General features: G+C 44.7%; 1 protein-coding gene across 1 annotated transcript in view; it reads right to left on the reverse strand.

Annotated features, from left to right (window-relative positions):
- Nucleotides 1-19,148, reverse strand: part of CCNYL1 (cyclin Y like 1) — a 32,160-nt gene extending 13,012 nt beyond the window's left edge. Inside the window, exons 1-5 of the mRNA XM_021399701.1 lie at nt 18,795-19,148; nt 4,986-5,060; nt 3,226-3,260; nt 1,665-1,765; nt 246-281 (exon numbers count right to left, since the gene is read on the reverse strand). Of these exons, the coding sequence (XP_021255376.1) occupies nt 246-281; nt 1,665-1,765; nt 3,226-3,260; nt 4,986-5,060; nt 18,795-19,026 (479 nt within the window). The 5' untranslated portion in view covers nt 19,027-19,148. The remainder of the gene's footprint in view (nt 1-245; nt 282-1,664; nt 1,766-3,225; nt 3,261-4,985; nt 5,061-18,794) is intronic.

Here is a 19,470-nt window from a genome sequence, read left to right on the forward strand (position 1 = left end):
CTGCTTTGACTTCTTATGCTTCATTCTTGAAGCAGCATGTGCCATTGGATGGGTGTTTTACCGACCATTACGTATCAACTCAAGAGGGGTACAAAGAGAAGGCAGATACATCATCAAGTTTCCAGATTTTTTCAACTCCTTTAAGTTACAACTAGCTGCTCCTGAAACAACCAAGGCCATAACCCTGGTTCAAAAATAAAATTGTTATGTTTCAGAAAAAAAACAAAAAACTGGAGTTTACTCACCTGTTCTTTATATGGTAGAATATTGCTAATGTTACACTAAAAAGGAAAAAAAGGAGAGAGAAGTCTTAAAGCATATTCTGTGCAGACTATTCCACTGCAAAAGCTGTTGTTCAGGACAAAACATTCAGAACCTCTCACATTCCTGAGTACCCTGTGCCACATTTCTGATATGTATTTGCCTGAACAGAAACTACTCAAATCAGATTTGCCAGCCAAACTGCTTTTAGATGCGGTACAGATATTTGTGCCATGAAAGAATGATACCAAATTTTAAGCACATACCTTCACTGCAACTAAGTGATATTTATTGAAAACACAGACTATTCACAACTGAAGTATAGTAACAGTTCTGTTTGATGTTACATACACCCTTGTAGAGACTCCCCTGATATTTTAACTTTGTATCTCTTGCTATCTAGTTTAGGATATGTCTAAGTCTAAAAATAGAGCAAAATAAAGAATACCAGCATAATCCAAGGAGGATTCAGTCTCTGCTGAGTCAAGTCAGGCAACAAAGCTGACACTCATTGAATACGGCCAAATTTCCCATTCTTGTAACGACAACAGGAATACCGTCATCAAAGAAAGCCATCATGGACAAGCACTGACCTATTGCCACTTGTGCAATGCTTAAAAATGGCAATGGCATCAAAATACAAATGACATGCTCAATACCTGTTTGAAATCAATTTGAAAGCAGCAAATCATCTTAGGTATTTCCAATCTCTATTAAATTGTTAAGACAGTAAAGCCTTCTGGGCCTGAAGCTGCTGTACCTTCCTTTTACTTTGAGTACTCCTCTATTTCTCAGCTGGAATAGTTTATGTGAAAAGAACAGTTTCTGTAGTAACCAACAATAAAAGAGTCATTTCCATTGGAGAACCAAAAAGACTAAATAATTATCTCAACTACCCAAAGTAACAAATACACCAGGAAAAAGCAGGCATACTGGAACTAAAACCAAAGCCAACAACCTACCTTTATCCACAACTAGAGGGCAGACTAACACCACTAGCAGGCAGCAAACAGTCCTACAACTTTTCCTGAGACTTCCTGCAAAATCCACTTCAAGTTTTCCAAGATCTACAATTTGATCCCTGAACTCCTCCCAGTACACACTTTAGAACCCAACATGCTGACACACTTCTGCACTGGTTCTGGTTCTCAAGCGTATGACAACCAATCTGAAATACAACAACACATCAGCTCTGTAGCTTTAAAAAAAAAAACCACCACCACCCCACTTCAGTAGTCTGCAATTACCCAGACTCCTGCACCCCTTCCATGACCAACCTGAGCAAGCAAAGCTGTGCTCCTATCGCTCAGCTGTATGGCTGGCTTTGGAATAGACAACACCACAAAATCCCAAACAGATGTTGCAGTCTTACTAGGTCCCTACCAGTAACAAATGGTTCTTACCATTTTATTGTGCTTCTAAGATTAGGTTGACTGACCGTACTGTCATCTATAAATATTGTTGAGCATGAGCTGTATTTTTTTGTAAGCTGTCCTGGAGAAACCTATGGGAGAAGAACAGGAAATAAATTCATGAAGAACTGATTCTGTAAGCTTGGTTTACGACAGTGAATACTGTCTTTAAAGCTGAAGTAGCTACTGAGGTCTTTGAAGATGAATGCTCCTGACATGCATGCTACTTCATAGCCATCAAGTTCCTTAGAACACCCTTTGTATAAAATATGCTTATAAGCCACCTCTTGCAATATACAACATTTTCAGAAGAGTAATTTTCAGCAGAAATATCTGCAGTTAGAGTAGCAAGTCCTCTGATTTTCTCAGTTCTCCTCTACTGCATTCTTGTCAGATCTCAGGTCTCAGTCTTTCCTCTCCATTATATTTTCTTATAATTCCCTGTATCTCCATCTTCTCCCTTCATCATACCATATCCTACGCCTTTATGTCTTCTGGTTATCCAGCATCTCTCCCTGTAGAAACAACTTTGCTCTTGGGGCTGTGTTTTACTCCATTTTAGAAAACAATAAACCTTTTTTCCTAATGTTGCTCTCTTCAGTCACATCTTGCTAAGTACCTGGAGTCTGGAAATAAAGACTGTTATGTTCCATCACCTAATGCACAGATTTAAAACTTTAAGAAATTTTCCTACCTTATTGTAACGCTAAGTCAGGCTTCCTTGAGCAGTTTTAGCCTGGAACTGAGGTTAGAACCTCGTAACTGAGGGAAGAGTTTTAATCTAGCAATTGAAGATTAATTCTTTTTGCCATCATCATTTTAAATGCCCTGTCTAAAAACTTGAAAGACTTCCACGTGAAAAGGCTGTCACCCTTCAAAGCGTAATGGCTGCCTGGGAGCATCTCCCACTCCAGCTGAAGTCTGCCAGCAAAAACAATCCAATCACAGTTCACCTTGGTGCTGGCAGACTGAAGCTGGAGTTGGAAGGGAAGGTGAGGGGGGAGACATAACCTCATAATTGTACTAAACACAATAGTCTTGAAATAGAGTTGTCTTTACCGGTAACTTATCAGTAGACATTTCTGCTGGATAATGTTTTTAAACTTTGTTTAGTAACTTCCATTCCTAGCCTTACTAGTCAAAAATTTCAGTCTCCACTTATTAATGACATTCCATTTTTTATATCTTTTTAAGATGTGCCAAAGAAAAAGGTCTAATGTGTGGAAGAAGCTTGGAGAACATTTTCAGCTAATGGTTTATCATTTGTTCACGCTGATGATACCATTAGTTCATTAATTCTCTTCATGCTGAATACATTTCTTACAATAAGCCTTACAGTGATGCTCAAAGAGCAAGTCGTTTAAGACTTGTCATCTCAGCTAAGAAATTAATTCAGTTTTATTCCTGTTTCAAATACTAACATAGATAGTTTGATTTGTATTTTATTCTTTACTGTTTTGAAATGTACACTACTGTAGCTGTTTCTTGAATTTATCTTTATCTCGCATGCTCACATTACCTAAGCAGTATGCTACCTCTGAGTTTTACTCACATGGTTGATGTGGTTACTCTTCCTCTTCTCTCGCACTAGAAAAATGGAGAAAGAATATCAACCAAAAAGTTTGTAAAACGCAATCCTGATTTACATTCAATAAAGTTATTCTATTAATCTAGCCTTCTCAAGCATGTGAGCATTAGAAGTTTCTAATTTCACTGCTAGGTCTCTGGAAAAGTGACTTTTTTTAGCACAAATGCTAAGTTTTATCAAGCTAATAAATGATGCACTACTTCCAGCTATCCACAGATACACTCTGGAAAACTACCCGCTGCACTAAGAGGAAAGCGTCTCAGCACTGAAAAAGGTATTACACATCATGAAAAACGAGATTAAAGATAGTTTGAGTAGACAATGTCTAATATCAAGCAGCACTCTGGCTTTGCCAGACACACATGAAGAAAGTGAGATGTCCAGCATTATATACGTGCTCTCTCTCCTCCTATTGGACAGCAGAAAGTAAAAAGGTATCTTACTACACAGAAGATGCAGGTACAAGCAGGTATTATCAGATAACTGCAACTCCTTTATTTGACCATCTCAAACTGTGTCAGACTTAAAAAAAAAAAAAAGAGACAAGGAATAACTTTCAGCTATAAGGGCATCAGAGAAGCAAAACTGTGCTGTTAAAGGAGAGGTGGGAGTTGCAGGCATGTAGTTTGAGGAGTGCAACAAGCTGTACGTGTGACCAGTCTGGGCAGGTGATTGAACCCCTTCCACAAAAAGCTGGCCTTAGACAATTACCACCTGTAAGCAGGGCACATTCTCTTACATTAGAAGCCCGCCCAGAACAGGCCTGCGCTTCTTTTGTACCATCTCTTCTGATGAATCACACTACTGCCCCTTTCTTCCGCTCAGAGATTATCTGAGCACTGTGAAGCTGATACAAGTGATTTCACTACTCACAATGACAGTATTAGCAGGACTGCAAGTGACAGACCGCCAAAACAATGCTACTTCCCTGTGAGGAGGCTCCTCAGAGGTACAAGACACTGTGGCTTTCCATCTCTCCAAGTGCAACACTAGCTTAGAAAAAATGCTTCAAACAAGAATTAACTAAAAAATGCACATAAGCATTATCTTAAGCTCCTTTTTAGTTGCAGCTTCAAGTCCTAGTGTTGTCAGAATTATTTTTTATTTATGCAACAACCTCTGCTTTTAAAAGTATTTTGGGTGTATAGCTATAGTAATTGTTCAAAACTGATTTTCTGATTTAAATAAGGGATCTGCAGGATCCCTTTTTTTTGTTCCTACAAGGAAACTGAAAATCCCAATATATACACATAATTAAAACAGGACTCAAGAATAATTATGCTGCTGAAGCTATTCATACAGCTTCAAACAATATATGCAAAAGCAATCAATTAGGACTGATGGCTTAGGCTTACAATTCCCCACATAAAACTTTTTTTAACTTAAAACTTTTTTTTAAAAAAACTTTAACTTAAAAAGATGTTTTTAAGTGTCCTTGGTCATAAAAACCAAAATGAAACAAAAAACCCCCAACATTACTGCTTGAAGCTTGAGTTCCATTTGTGAAGAACGAACACCTTGCTCTGAAATCTCTGGATATTTAAGTCTTTAAAACAACAAGTATTTTTAAACGTTGTGTAAACAGCCTATGGACACTTTTCTGTGCAAAATTATTAATCCCTGTGCTTTGAAATAATTCAAATGTTCTCATGGTATGTAATTAACATAGGCAATTTCTTCTGTTTTCATCCTCACTTTTTTAATTGGAAAAAAACTTTGCTTACCATCTGTTTGAGACTTGCTCAGGAAAATTGTGCTTGCTCTGGGATGATCAGATGGATTGGATTCCAAGGCTAAATCTGAAAGAAAAGGAAAGGGCATCAACAGAAGACTGAGATTACTGCAAGGTTCTCATCCAGCCTTAAAATGCTCAAGTGCAGCGATGGAATCAAGATCAGAAACACACAAAGTAAGCTAAAGCAAAAACCTCTCTTTTGCCAAGATAAACAAGAATCTGGCATTGCCACCTCTGAAAAAAAGCCTGGACTCATTCCTACCACCATGCTGCTCTGAAGCAGTGCACGGTGTCCATGAGAACCAAGCCAGGGCAGGTAGGTGGATGTGGGGCCTGCGCTCAGTACCAGGCAGAAAGCCAGAACCTTACTGAGACCAGAATTTATGGAAATGGACACTGCAGGTCTTACTTTCCCTCTATGTTTTATGTATCCAGTTGGTCAGTAAATAATCTTTGTGGTCTTGTAAAAGAGCTTAATAAGTAACGTAGGGTGCTGATAAGTATCAAAACATGGATATAACACTATTCTTTAGGAATTTGAAGTAAAACTCTGCGCAGCTAATATATAGCTAGATAAAAACAAAATGATGGCTTCAATCCTATGCTACAACAAACTAGTGGTGGCACCAGATGAAGATACAGTATTCCCTTAGAATAAGACAGGAGCGAACTACTGAAAACATCATCATGAATTTTGATCTGCACTAGTGTGACTTCTGCAAGCAGCTGTTTTTGCTGTTGTTTTTGCACACGCTAACTTCTGTAAGAGCATAAGCAGAACCATCACTCTAACACTATGATTCTGGAAGGAGCAAACTCTCATCAATTTACGTTCTGATCTTCATGCGTGCTATTTACACCGTGCAAACCATAAAAGCAAGCAAGCTCACAAACCTGCACATCAGTGTTCCAAGGCAGTATGCCAGTATTTTTCTAAGGGTGTGAAAACTGCAGAGTTATCTAAGAATTACCAGCAGCTTCTCATGAAAAAAAAAAACAACAAAAAACTTAAGAGATTTTTATGCACTTGACCAGAGAGCTCTAGGTGAACAGCAGCCAAGTAAGCACAAACCATCTTGGAGCTGGAAGCCTTAACAAGGGGAATGCTCTGTGCTGCTGCACCGTGCCATAGCACAGCCCAAACCCTCATGCGTCAGCAAGGGAATGTAATTGTGAAAGATTGTGTACGCCCAGGAGTTCTCATTCCAGGTTCCCATTGGTACACAACATCAGTACCTAAGCCAGAATATTCTCCAGGGACTTGGCTTGCATCACTGATGTTAGACCAACAGTATTGTTCTGACACCGCTCCAGGATGCAGACCACTGTAACCTTGAATCTCTAATACACAAATATGGCAGCCAGCATCCATTAAGGAACGTGACTATTTTTCATCCAGGAATTTCCCCCTCTCAAAAAGGGCCATTGTCAGCTATGAAAGAAATTCATCTTGAGAGGGTTTTAAAAGCTAACACAAAACCAGTGTTTTTATTTCCACTTTACTGTGCTTATTCATGGCATACAATGAACAGATACACGTATAATTGAATCATGTAGTTAAAATGTAAGAGGCCCAGAAGTCCTAGAACAGAATTTGCCTTACTGCTTATAACCAAGTACGTATGAGTTGTACTTCAGGTACCTGAAAAAATCCAGCATACAACAGCATGCTGCATGGGCACATTTTAACTTCTATTTGTAATATCTCAACAAATAGCATAAGCTGTTGAAAACTTGTCTGCAATGTCCTAACATCAATTCGGCAAAATCATTTTAAAAAGGCAGTATGGAGACCAACTCTAGTTTCTACTGTTAGCACTCTATTAAAAATAATAATAAAAAAGGCCAATATAAATCAAAGATTCACTGATGATGGCAAATTTTAAGTAACTTCCTGGATTTGAGAAAAAGCTTATTCAGAAACGGAAATATTTTACTAGACTGTGTTCAGTTTTGGGTTCCCTACTACATGAGAGACGTCAAGGCCTTGAAGTGTGTCCAGAGAAGTTCAATAAAGCTGCGAAGGGTCTGGAGCTCATGGCTGATGAGGAGTGGCTGAGAGAACTGGGACTGTTCAGTCTGGAGCAGAGGAGGCATGGGGGAGACATTATCACTCTCTACGACTCCATAAAGGGAGGCTGTGGTGAGGCGGAGGTCATCCTCTACTCCCAGGTAACAGCGATAGGACGAGAGGGAATGGCCTCAAGTTGTACCAGGGGAGGTTCTGGTCAGGTATTAGGAAGAATCCCTTCTCAGAAAGAAGGGCGAGGCACTGGCTCAGGCTTCCCAGGGATGTGGTGGAGTCACTGTCCCTGGAGGCGTTCAAGAACCACGGACACGTTGCGCTGAGAGCCATGGTTAGTGGGCACAGTGGGGTGGGGTTGGCTAGGTGATCTTAGAGGACTTTAGAACCTTTATGATTCTGTGAGAATACTGAATGACTGAAGTATTGCCAACAGACAGAGCAGGATTGCAAAATGCATAACTAAAATACAGATGATTATTAGCAGTTAACAGAGGAAATAACTTGTAATTTATTTACAGTTTAACTTCTAGAAGAACAGGCTAAGTCAGGAGGGAACAGACATCAGGAGGTCTCTAGACCAACCTCTTGCTCCAACAGGGTCAGATGCAAGGTGGAACAAGGCTGCTCGGGACTTCACCCAGAAGATTCTTAACTTCCAATGGTTTTAAGGCTGCACAGCCACTCTGGGCAAACCTATTCCAATGCTCAACTCCCCTCAAAGGAAAAGGTGTTTATTAATATCCAGTAGGAACTTCTCATTTCAATTTTTATCCTCCTGATGTCTCGTCTCCCTGCCACACACCAGCAAAAAGAGCCTGGCTATGTCAACCCAGCAACTTTCCTGTAGGTACTGACAAACCCCTGTTAGGCATGCCTGCAAAATCTGGCTTTTTCTTCAGGCCAGCTCCCTCAGCTTCTCTTCATCAGTCACTTGTTCCAGGCCTGGGAGAATGGTGGTGGACTGAACTCCCTCCAGTTTATCAGCATCTCTCTCTTGTACTGGGGGCCCAAGGCTGGATGTAGTTCCTGATACTGTTCAGACACAGTCTAATAACAGCTGAGAAAAAGGGGACAATCACTTCTTTCAAACTACTTGCTCTCTCTGCTAACACAGGCCAGGATGCTGCTGGCCTCCTTTCTGCAGGGGCACAAGGCTGGCTCAGGGTCAGCACACCACCCACCAGCACCCAGTTCCTCCTCCATATTGCTGCTCCCCTGCCAGCCAGTTCCCAGCTGTGCTGCTGCTAGTTCTGGCCCCCACGGGCAGGATGTTAGGCTGGCTGTGTGACTAAAGGTTCATCCTCTGTCCCAAGCAGATGCAGAGAAGCCCAATAACCCAGTGAGAGTGCATAGAGCACCCTGACCAGGCTACTCTCCCGGTTACCAAAGAATCAGCCCACTGCCTGTGTACCACAACACCCACAGGAGGAGGTCAACACTGCTCAGATCGCCCTACCCTACCCACAGAGGGACACTGATACCTACAGGGCTCGTTATGGAATGATAAAGAGCAGCATTTGGGAGCTGTACAAGATCTATGTCATATTTAAGGGGAAGACCAAAAGCCGGGAAAGGGAGGGAGCAAAGTAGACTGAGGGGGAACAAGCACAGGGGAATAAAAGGGTCAGACATTTATAAACAGGTTGTCGGTCAGTATGCTCGTCCAGCCAGGCCTGGCACCCAAATCACTGCAGCCTGTCCTGTCTGTGCAGGTCTGAGCACCAGCATCTGGAGCTTGTGTCCAGGTGTCAGTAACCAAGGAGGTACCAGACAGACAGTACGGCTGAGACCAGCTGCTGGAGGGTCCCATACTACATATGTGTATCTGAAAAGGTAACAGGCTTTCAGCTAACAAGCTTTCACTCTGATCAGCCACAGAGGGGAACATTATGAGGTAGCTGACACTGTTATGTCTGTACGTTGTTTTCTGTCTGCATTGATCTGTATGCCACCTGTGTAATTGTGCATATGAGTGCCTTTTGGGAAAACATGTACAGACCTACAGCTGCAGAAGCCTCCCCTCTACCGGGCTGCTGAACACAGTAGCTCCTAATATGTGATACTGCATTTCTCCTTGCAGAATTCCACAGGATTCCTGTCAGCCCAGCCCTCCAGCTAGGTCTCTCTGAATAAGCAGCCTCCAGCATACTGACTGCTGCCCAGTAGGGCGTCACCTGGGATTTAAGTGCACTCCATTGCCTCCTCCAGGTCACAGATAAATATGCCCAACAGGACATTGCTTTTTTTCCTGGGAAGAGACAGAAAGAGGTAAATGACACCCATCCTCCTTCATCCCACAGAAAAACACACTGTTACCACCTCGATTTCCCTGAGGTTTTGATTTACTTTGAAATGACACTTCTTAATAAAGCTTTCTTCTTGTGATTCCCTGTATCCATCCTTTGTAAGATGTTAGAAATCAGATCTGATGTAAAAAAGCACAAGAGAAACACATGCAAATATGACCAACTTTCACCCTGCACAAGAAGGGTGAATGAATGGCATGCATCAAGGGACACAATACTGACACTGTCGCACACGGAAGATGCACCATCCTGAAGCCAAGCAGATACACACTCCTGACGAGGAACAGCAGTGAAACGAAAATATTCTGCCAAGCACAAGATGCTTTCTGCAGGACAAAGACAGATGTCTCAGCACTCATAACGCACGAAATCCAAAACATAGCACAAACAGGTAAGGTACAGTAGCAATCAACTCCAAAAGACACCATGCAGTTGCTGGTATAAAATGCTGCAACACATGACCCAGACCAACCCCAACCAGGCTTCTTACCCCAGAATATTGCAGCATTAACAGAAGCAGCAAGACAGATCAGCTGTGCACGAGACAGCAATAAAAGACAGATGTATTTTGTAGACTGCCTCCCCGTAGCTTCCCCTTCCATAGCAGCCAGAGAATTTTAGCCCTCCTGTCCTTACTGTTCTTTCTGGGCAACACTCTCCTCCAAGCAATGGAGAAATAAATCACATGGTTTGCTTTTTCTAAAGTGCCAATTTTGCTCATGAAATACCAAAAAGGAACAGCAATATAACTGATGAAGGATACGTAAGACAAGAGGCAACTAAGAATATGAGAACAGGCAAAACGCAATGGGGAACGCAGCGAAAGAAAAGCCATACAGAGATTATAATCTGCAACCAACGTGACTCACAATGAAGCGTAACTGCTAATACATTATCACAGTAGAAGTCCAAAACCAAGATATCTAGTATGAAAAATAAGGACAAGTCTCGTTTAGGAGCTAAAGACAAAGACAGAACAGTTACCTGTGAAGCCTGAGCGTTCCAAGTGAAAAAAGAAGTGGAAGTATTGTATGCTACAGGATGAGCAGAAGTAATGGGAATTAAAGCATGCGGAACAGGAATGAGAGAAGTGACAGAAGCAACAGGGTGATAACAAAAAAAAGAAAAAAAGAACAAACTCCAAAACATTTTAGTGGCTACCAACTCAGTATGAATAATCCCACATTTTTCTACCAGAACCTGACACTTCATGATAGAGAGGTGAGAAGGGAAGATCACCAGCAGAAATGCTGTCTGTGGGAGTGGCACAGCAATGCTGTGCTGCAATGGCCCTCCACCCCTCTGAGAACTGTATACCAGAATAGCCTTCCCCTCTATTTCTCCACATCTCTCAGTGCCATCTACTCATGGGTACTATCAACCTTGTCAGACAAATCCCGGAGAAGCCTGGGCTCGCTCCCCTCTCTCACCATTCCCCTTGCAAGGAACCTGCTGCAGATCGCTTGTCCCCCAGACAATCTCAGCCGCACACTGCTAAGGGCACATGGCCAATACAGGGCAGATCACCTTGCTTGTAAAGTCAAACCTCTGCTCTCAGCTCAAGTGCTCATGTCTTTTCCTTGACATAGAATTGGCATTAAAGAGTACTTTTACTCAGTCATACAAGAACATGCGTGGGTTTGAGCAATTCATGTTAGCTTACCTACTGTTTTACACACCTCCACAGGTGATCGCTAACTAGGGAGACCACGTCTTACACACCGCCTGGCATTACATAGCTACCTGCCAAATAAAGCTGACAGTCAAAGAGGTTGCTGTTACTAAGTAGCAGTCCTTCAAACATTTCACTGCTTCAGGACACTAAATTATTGTATTTCCTACTGCAGTTTTATCCCCACCCTTAGCACTAGACAGCAATAACATTCCGATACAGCACGCGTTCAAAGTGTTAAACCATAAAGCCATCTCTGCTGTCAAATGAGTTTCCTCCCTTGCTAGCTCCGATCCATGGCTGAGCATCCCATATTCCATCACCTCACAGAGCATTCAATACGTCAGTTACTCAACTCAAAGTAAAAATTTAAAAGTTAAAACAAATCAGGCTGTTTTTTTGCATACATGCCGGAAATTGGTATTTCTAACAGTAATTCCATATGAAGTAGTTTGTCCTTTAAGATTATTCCATTCTAATTCTGTTTCTGAACCCAGCGTGCTCTGGTTCCTGTGCAGTGGCCGCACAGAACCGAGCACACCACACTGCTTCTCATCTGCCTGCTTAAGCTAGCCCACACTTCCAGCTGGCTGCAGGTGGCTCCTTCCCCACATTTGGATAGAACGAAAGCATTTTCATCTCTGGATTACTCAACTCCAACAGGAGAGGAGAGCTTCCTCCTCCATGAAGAGAGGGACTCAAAATACACAAAACTCGCTCTGTTTTGGTAAGCAATACAAGCAAATTTGAATACACAAATGACTAGATCTGCTGCACAACAAAATCCCAGGAAGCACAACCAGTTCTCAGACAGGACTCTATTTTGAGGGAAATTCTTGGTGAGGACATAATCTTAACCAATACCTGCCTATGTATAGTCTTTTAAAAACACCTCTAACTCCCTACACTCAAAGGAAACCAACTATTTATTTAAGCAGAAAAACAAATGAAAACAACCTGCACAGCTGGCACTTGTTTACCAAATGACAGGACAGCTGAGGCCAGCAGAGACCCCTTGCCATGGCCTAGTCAGGAAAGCTAGAGCAGGCTGCCCAGGGCTGAGCTACCTCCGCTGGGGGTATCTCCTGCTGACAGGCATCTCACAGCCCCTCCGAGCAGCAGGCTCCAGTCTCTGAACACACTCCTCGTTAGCTAAGTATTTCTAAGGTTCATGATTTTGGCATTTAAACTGCAGGAGGATCCACACAGCTGTGGCCAGCCCCTGCAGCCAACCCCAGCATGCTCCTATGGCACACAGCTCACAACCCCTGCCACAGAAACACGATAAAAGAACCATTACACTGCATGCACTATCTAATCTTTCTGGACTGAAAGAAATCAAGCAGGATTCCATGTGCTTCAATGGGTACCTGAGAGCATTGTAATCACTTGTACACATTTCAGCTAGGGAGCAAGATGCCAAGAGCGCCCAAAATTCCACCGCAGGCAGGACCAGTTAGAAGGAAGGAAAACTACACAGCCCTAGAAGTAGATATTGGAACTAGAAGGAAAACAGTAGCTCACAAATTAAATCTTAAAAGTAGCTAACATTTTGTTAGAAATGTGTTTCCAGACAGCATCCAATGTAGGACCATTTAAAAAGACAAGGAGAAACGATCAGTTCCATGCTGCCCGCTTTTCATTGCCCATACAGACCTTCACATGCATTGCAATTCACTACCACGGGAACACAGAGCAGAACTCCACAGATCTCACTTTTTCATGGTCAGTCAGAATGAAAATTTCTAGTTACACGCTGAGTCCAAAGAAGGGCAACAAGGCTGGTGAAGGAGTTGGAGAATATGCCCGACAAGGAGCAACTAAAACTGGGGCTGTTTAGTCCAGGAAAGAGGAGGCTGAGGGGAGAGCTCATTGCTCTCTTCAAATACCTGAAAGGTGATTACGGTTCGTCAGACACTGCGGAACACTATCAGGAGTTTTGCATACACTGTCAAGGTAACCCTGACACCTTCATTACCTAGAGGTGGAACCTTCAGTTTTATTTACCTGGCTTTACTACACATTTCAATAAATACTGTTGAGCGACTTAAGCACAGCTGCATCTTCTTTTATCCCCTGAAGTGGAAACATTCATAGCTTTCCTCTGAAAACGTTATTTTCATAGTGAAATACAAGTGTACGTTTGAACTCTAATTGTAACAAAGACGAAACAAATAGATTTAGAAATCTCAGCATTAGCTTGTTGGCAAAGATCTACAGATCCCAGATCTTAATGTTTGGTAGTGGCTTCTTCCTGCCTTGCACCTCTTTGAGTAACACCCTCCTTTTTTCTAGATGTGGAAGAAACATTGTTAGAAGCCTTAATTTAATGTGATGTGAATTTGGACAGTCTTCTTGCTTTTGTTACCTCACACAATTCCCGTTAGTCAGCTTCTCAGTACGACCCCACCACACTGGAGGCCACAAGAACTTCTGCTGCTCTACATCTACCCTGGCAGACAGGAGGAAAAAGAGCCAGTCTCCTAAAGAAAGCAAGCCAAAAGATGTGAGGGTCATACAGATAAGTTACATAGAAAACAGTAATTAAAGAGTCAAGATGTAAATGAATTTAGCTTCCTTAACTGTAAGTTTCATCAAAACTCTGAGGTGAGCTGTATACTTCCTGTCAGTATTCCCTATTTTATGGAAATCTCTCAGTTATAACAGCTGCTATATTGGAAGCCTGAAGAAACACACTTATCAACAGCAAATCAGTGCCCCTCATATCTGTTCTGTATCAATTATTCTTAAAAACTTAACACTTACTGTAGCAATTGGAAAGATCAACATGATGGAAAAGGCATTACAAAGAGGTGTAATGACGGAAGGACCAGCATGATAGAAAGGTGCTATAAAGGAATGGAAGAAGACTGCTCACTTGTCTCCAAAGATCTAGGTTCACAAGGAAAAACTCCACTAAAGGATCTCCAGAAAGAGATCCTTCCTCAGTGGCAGTCAGCCCTTAAATGAGGCCTAAGAGGGATGGAGCCAGGCTCCAACCCTTCTGGTCGCACAGTGAATTGCCTTCACCTGTGCTCCCAGGGCTGGCTGGGTCTTTCCTCCAGGTGCTCAATCGGTGGTTCAGGCCGTGACTCAGCAGTTCCCATACACTTACTTAAACTTGCTAGCTGCAGCAACCTACAAGATTTAGTGGAGAAACAAAAGGACAGAGGACTCCTCAGCTGTTAGCAGTACCCACCCAGAAGAACAGAACTAGAGCCACAGTAATGCTTTCCTCTATTCCTAATTCTGCAATGTTTCTGAAGGACTTCTTAATCCCATTGTTGCCACTATGCACACTTTTCAGGTCACTTCATAAAGGCTGTACCATTGGGCATCCTAAGGCAACAAGATGGAAGGTGTTTCAGACTTGCAGACGAGTCAATTCTTACACATTTGTCAAGACCACATTCTACTCATAAGCACTATGAACACCTCTGTAAACAGTTCCTAGTCACTGATAGGAGAAAGATAGTGAGAACTCTTGGGAAAGAAGAGCGAGTGTAAATTATGTGAAAAAGATCTCAGTGGGAGTAACAGAAGGAGCAAAAGTGTCTACTTAGATACGTACAAAATTTGGGATGAAAACCAATAGACAACAGAACACTCCTACAGGAAAAAGGTGATTCCTTGCATTAACTTCCCCCCCACACTTAGTAAGATATTTAATTGGGATTAAGAAACAACAACAATCACAACAGCCACACACTTATATAAGGGATAAAGAGAATTTAAACCTTCTACAGGAAGATTTATAGACAAGTTGTTGGTGAAGTCACATCACAGATGAACAAATATTGGAATATACTAAACAGTGTTGGAGATAATCAGTAAGTGTAGCACGCAGACAACTTGGAGCTTGCCCCCTCAGCATGGGGCAGCTTCTGGATAGCAGAGATTTATTAATAAAAGAGAAAGGTAAGTTTATCGGTGCTTGAAGAGTCAAGCTAGGCACTAGTCTGACCTGTTGAAGCAAAAATCACTTCACTCTCTATTAACTCTCCTCTCTAAAGTCCCCTTACATTCGTTTTCCCATCTAACCCCAGTGTGATTACCTCACCTCTCTGAGCACCTCTGCTGGTGCTATTTGCTCTTCCCCCTCATTCCCCACCTCCCAGTCCTTCAGGGGGAGGTACCACGCCATGCTGTCCCAACGGACCAGCAGGTCAGCAATCCTCCACTTGGCCCCTGTGCACGAGGCAAGTCCCACCAAAGCCGCTGTGCTCAGCAAGCAGCAGGGGTGAACAGACATCATATTTTCAAGAGCAAATGAGAGAAGACTGCCAGCAAGGCCTTGTTCTAGTTTCATCACAGAATCTACCAAAAACTAGATCTATGTCTAACACTGGGATCTAGCGAGCAAGTATCAATTGTAAGAAGTTCTCCCTAAAATAACCTGAGAAATCACACAGACAAAAACGTCCCCAAATAAAAATTAGTTGTCACTCACTTGGAAGAGGCAGTAATCAGCACAAACTAACCCAAATGAAACATGAACATCAAAGAGCTGCCGCTTCTGAAACTGGAGAGGAAAGCATTCTGGTCAATCCTAGCTGCACATAGAAGCAATGAACGCAGCATTCAGCTGAGCAGTCAACCAGCAGCCCTAGGCTCTCATCAGCTTCTGATGTTCAATGTTAACAGAAGACAAACCTACTGAGAAGAACCTATCAGTTCTTAAAGTTATGTTTGTTCCACTTACTTAACACAACCTCCCTTTGAGCATCAAACCATAAAAGCAGGCTTACTGCTCAATCAGAAAAGCTGTGCATGGAACAGGTTATACCTCAGGATCTCAATAATAACATTTAAATTAATCCTTCAGGCTCTCTGAGCAGCAAAGCCAACAATCTCCTTCCATTTGAACCAACTTTTGTTGAAACATTACATTTTTAGTTTTGCATATGCTTTATCTCCCTCCCACTTACCCTTCTTTTTTTGTCTTAAATAAACATCACTTTGCAATATCCCCATTTTCAGAAAGTACAAGATTTTCTCGTTTAACTTGGATTTGCCATAGGCAATCCAGGCAGCTGTGACCAGAAGCCTTCTGGAGCCAGCTGACCATCATCAACTGTACTTCATCCTCTGGGGAGAACTTCAGATAAGGATGCTGTTTCCAATTTTTCCATAGCCACTACTTTTCAGATTAATTTAGGTTAAATAAAGCTTACTTCAGCATTTGAAATATATGGCAAAATATATTAGTATCTGCTGAAAACTAAACCAGGAAACTTACAGTGTTTTAATTCCTGACCCTAGCACACAATTAACTGCACCGCTTTAAGTGGTGCTTCACTAAAGAAATTCATTTCACACTTGTATTTCAGATAACTGTGGGAGTTGGTACATTTGGAGCAATGAGACACAACCCAAGTTTTTAGATTTATGCACTGTATTTCACAGTGTTTGTCCTTTTCTACCCCTCAAAATCAAATTAATGTTCAGAAGCTAATGGTTATGAAATACAGTGCCTGCTAAGCAGTATGCTGGAGAAATATCACGAAGTATCCCAACAGCCCCCACGTAAGAGCACAGACTTGTAAGGACCACAGACTTGTAAGGACCACACTGCACTTGCTAAAAAAAATAGAATAATAAATGACAATACAAAAAAGGTGCAAAGTGCAGCTGGTAACTTCTGCATTCCTGATACAAGCAAAACATTCAATTTTAGCAAAACAAAGTGGGAAGAGATTATGACTTAGGAACAACAAACTTTAAGAACAGAGAGGTAAGGAATGAAGTGCCTCCGTGGCGTCTGGAGGGAAGTTTCCTGCAACATGCAGCTGCGCTCCTAGGAACTCCTAGAACGGCACCTGGTGAAACAAATAGTCAAGGTGGTGCTGACTTCTTTTCCCCTGTATCTTCTTGTTTCTCTCCAAAGTACACAAGGCCAGCTGAGGCTTCCAAGGCTTCTCTTGTTGAAGAAATTAGCAACTTCGCTAACCTATCCTATTACACATAACAAAAGTTATAATAAGAAGTATTTATGCCTGAAATGGAACTCATGAACTACCCACCACTACAGCAACAAAGTGATGTCCTGTAGCAGCACAGGAACTCTGCAGGGTTTGGTATGCTGACAGCTTTCATATCCCAGAGCTAAGGGGAACAAGCACATGTTCCTAGCATGGGTAAGCGCTGCGCTTACAGATCAAACATTTTCACAGAAAGTCTTAAATAGACAGCAGTATTGCTGACAAACTTACATCTATTCTGTAACACATGATTTCAGACTCTCCACAAGTAATGTTTCACATTATGAGGTTGACTACTTCAATTCTACTCAGTTAGCACTTCATAATGTTCAAAGCATTCACCATACAGAATTGTATTGTCATAAAGCTGCCAAACTTTGATACTTTCCGCAGCCCTAAATAGTTCTATCAGCCAGAAAGCTGCAGACAAGTAGCATTCACCATCTGCAGCAAGTTCCACTGTGCACCACACACCACATACTGGTGATCTTCGAAGCCATCTCACACCCAAACCATCTAAGCTGAGGCAGTCTGGGGCTTAGCTCCGGCCTCAAGATCAAACCTTCCACTGCCACAAAAGTACGGTTTGAGATAAACAGCCGTTACCTTATGCTTCGGCTGTATCCTTTCACTCACAGCTGAAAATTAAAATTAAAAAAACAGTACTCCCCTACTTTGAGGCAAATTCTGAAGTCTGGATGATTTCAAAGTTAAGCCTAATTACTTAGCCCTGCCGACAATCACATAGTTAGGGTTCAATCAGATATAAACCTTACTCCTGAGCAGATTCATTTAGCTTAGACATTTCTGCTTGACTTGTTAGTTGAGTTCCTTCTTGCTTAACAAGTGCAGGAGAGTTCTGACATTTCTGCAATATCTCTCTGCAAGAAAAAAATTTTATTTCTCCTGACGGGCAGATACAATTTCTCCTGCTACACTGCACGGCTCTCAGAGGAGATGAGGGAGCTCGCTGCTCTGCTGCACTTCGGTTGCAGCTGCAGCGCAGGGCAGAATCGGGCACAAGTGATAACTCCGCTCCTCGGGCTCCCTCACGTTGGTACAGTTTCTCACCCTTCACCAAAAATCCCTTCACACCCTCACGATGAGCACGGAGGGACAGCGGTAATTGTTACTGCGCCCAACCCACGCTAAGGATATCAGACAGCTGTTTTCTCCCACTCTTTTCTTGTAGGTGTGGTTATGCTCGCGCAGAGGTTCAGCACAGTACTGAACGAAGTTCGGAACCGCAGCGCAGCGCCAGCGCGGCACCGAGAGCCGCCAGCAGCGGACGGCGCAGCCCCACCTGTGGTGCGCACGGCCGCGGCCCGGGGCGGCAGGCACGCCTAGGGGCGGCGGGCTGCGCCGTGCCGGGAGGAGCCTCGCGGCGGCACGGGCTCGCGGCGCGCAGGCTGCGGGCGCCGAGCCGCACGAAGGAACGCCGTAAGGCGCCCGCAGCCCTCGCCGAGCGCCCGCACGCCGGGCTATAAATCACCGCGTCCGGCGGTGATGTCACGGCACTCGGCCTCCGCAACGCCCCGCCACCCGTTCCCACACACCCTTCCTTCCTCCTGCCCAGCAGCGACGGAAGCGCCGTCCGGGCGCTGCCCGCCGCACGGCGCCGCTCGGCACGCCACAGTCGCGCCCGGCACGGGGCCGCCCCCGCCCGCCGGGACCCCGCAGCGCCGGCCCAGGCAAGTGGCCGCCCGCTCCGCTCGGGGCACGGCGCCGCCGGGACAAAGGGGCGCGGCGGGCGGGGCAGCGCCGCTCCGCTCCGCTCCGCGCTGCCCGGCCAACCCCGCTGCCCGCCGCTCACCATCCGGGAACTCGCGGTCGCTGATGTGCTGGAGGTGCGGGCCGCCGCCGCCGGGCTCCGAGTCCCCGGAGTCGGCCTCCGCCGAGCCCGAGCCGCCGCCGCTCGCCGCCGCCTGGTACGCGTCCGCCCAGCGCTCGGGCCCCGCCGCCGCCCCGCCGCAGCCGCCGCCGCGGGCCCGGCCGAGCTTGGGGCTGGCGTCCGGCGACACGCAGCAGGTGACGGTGTTGCCCATGGAGCTCGGCGCTCCCCCGCCGGGCCCCGGCTACGCGGCCGCCGGGTGGGGCGGGGGAGGGGGCGCGGAGGCACCGGGCTGAGGGCGGGAGTGGGGCGGGCGTCAGCGCTCAGCGCCGCATCACCGTCGCCTCCGCCCCCGGCGAGGCGCGGCCCACGCCCGCCCCAACGGCCGCGCGCGAGCCGCCGCCTCCTCCTGCGCGAGGCGACCGACGGGCTCTGGCGGAGCGGCCACCTTCCCCCGGGCCGGGGGAGGGGGAGAGGCCCGGCTCCGCCTCGCTCCCGGCCAATCGCCCGCCGCCGCCCCGCCGCGTGACGCCGCTCCGCCAACGGGCGACGGCGTCGTCACGCGTCGCCGCCGCGCTCCGCCCCCCGCCGTCCCCAGGTGCACGCGCGCGCGCAGCACCGCCCCTCTCCCCGCCCTCGGCTCGCGTTCCGCCTCCGG

This window comes from Numida meleagris, chromosome 5, assembly GCF_002078875.1.
Source record: "Numida meleagris isolate 19003 breed g44 Domestic line chromosome 5, NumMel1.0, whole genome shotgun sequence".
In the NCBI taxonomy this organism is placed as follows: Eukaryota; Metazoa; Chordata; class Aves; order Galliformes; family Numididae; genus Numida; species Numida meleagris.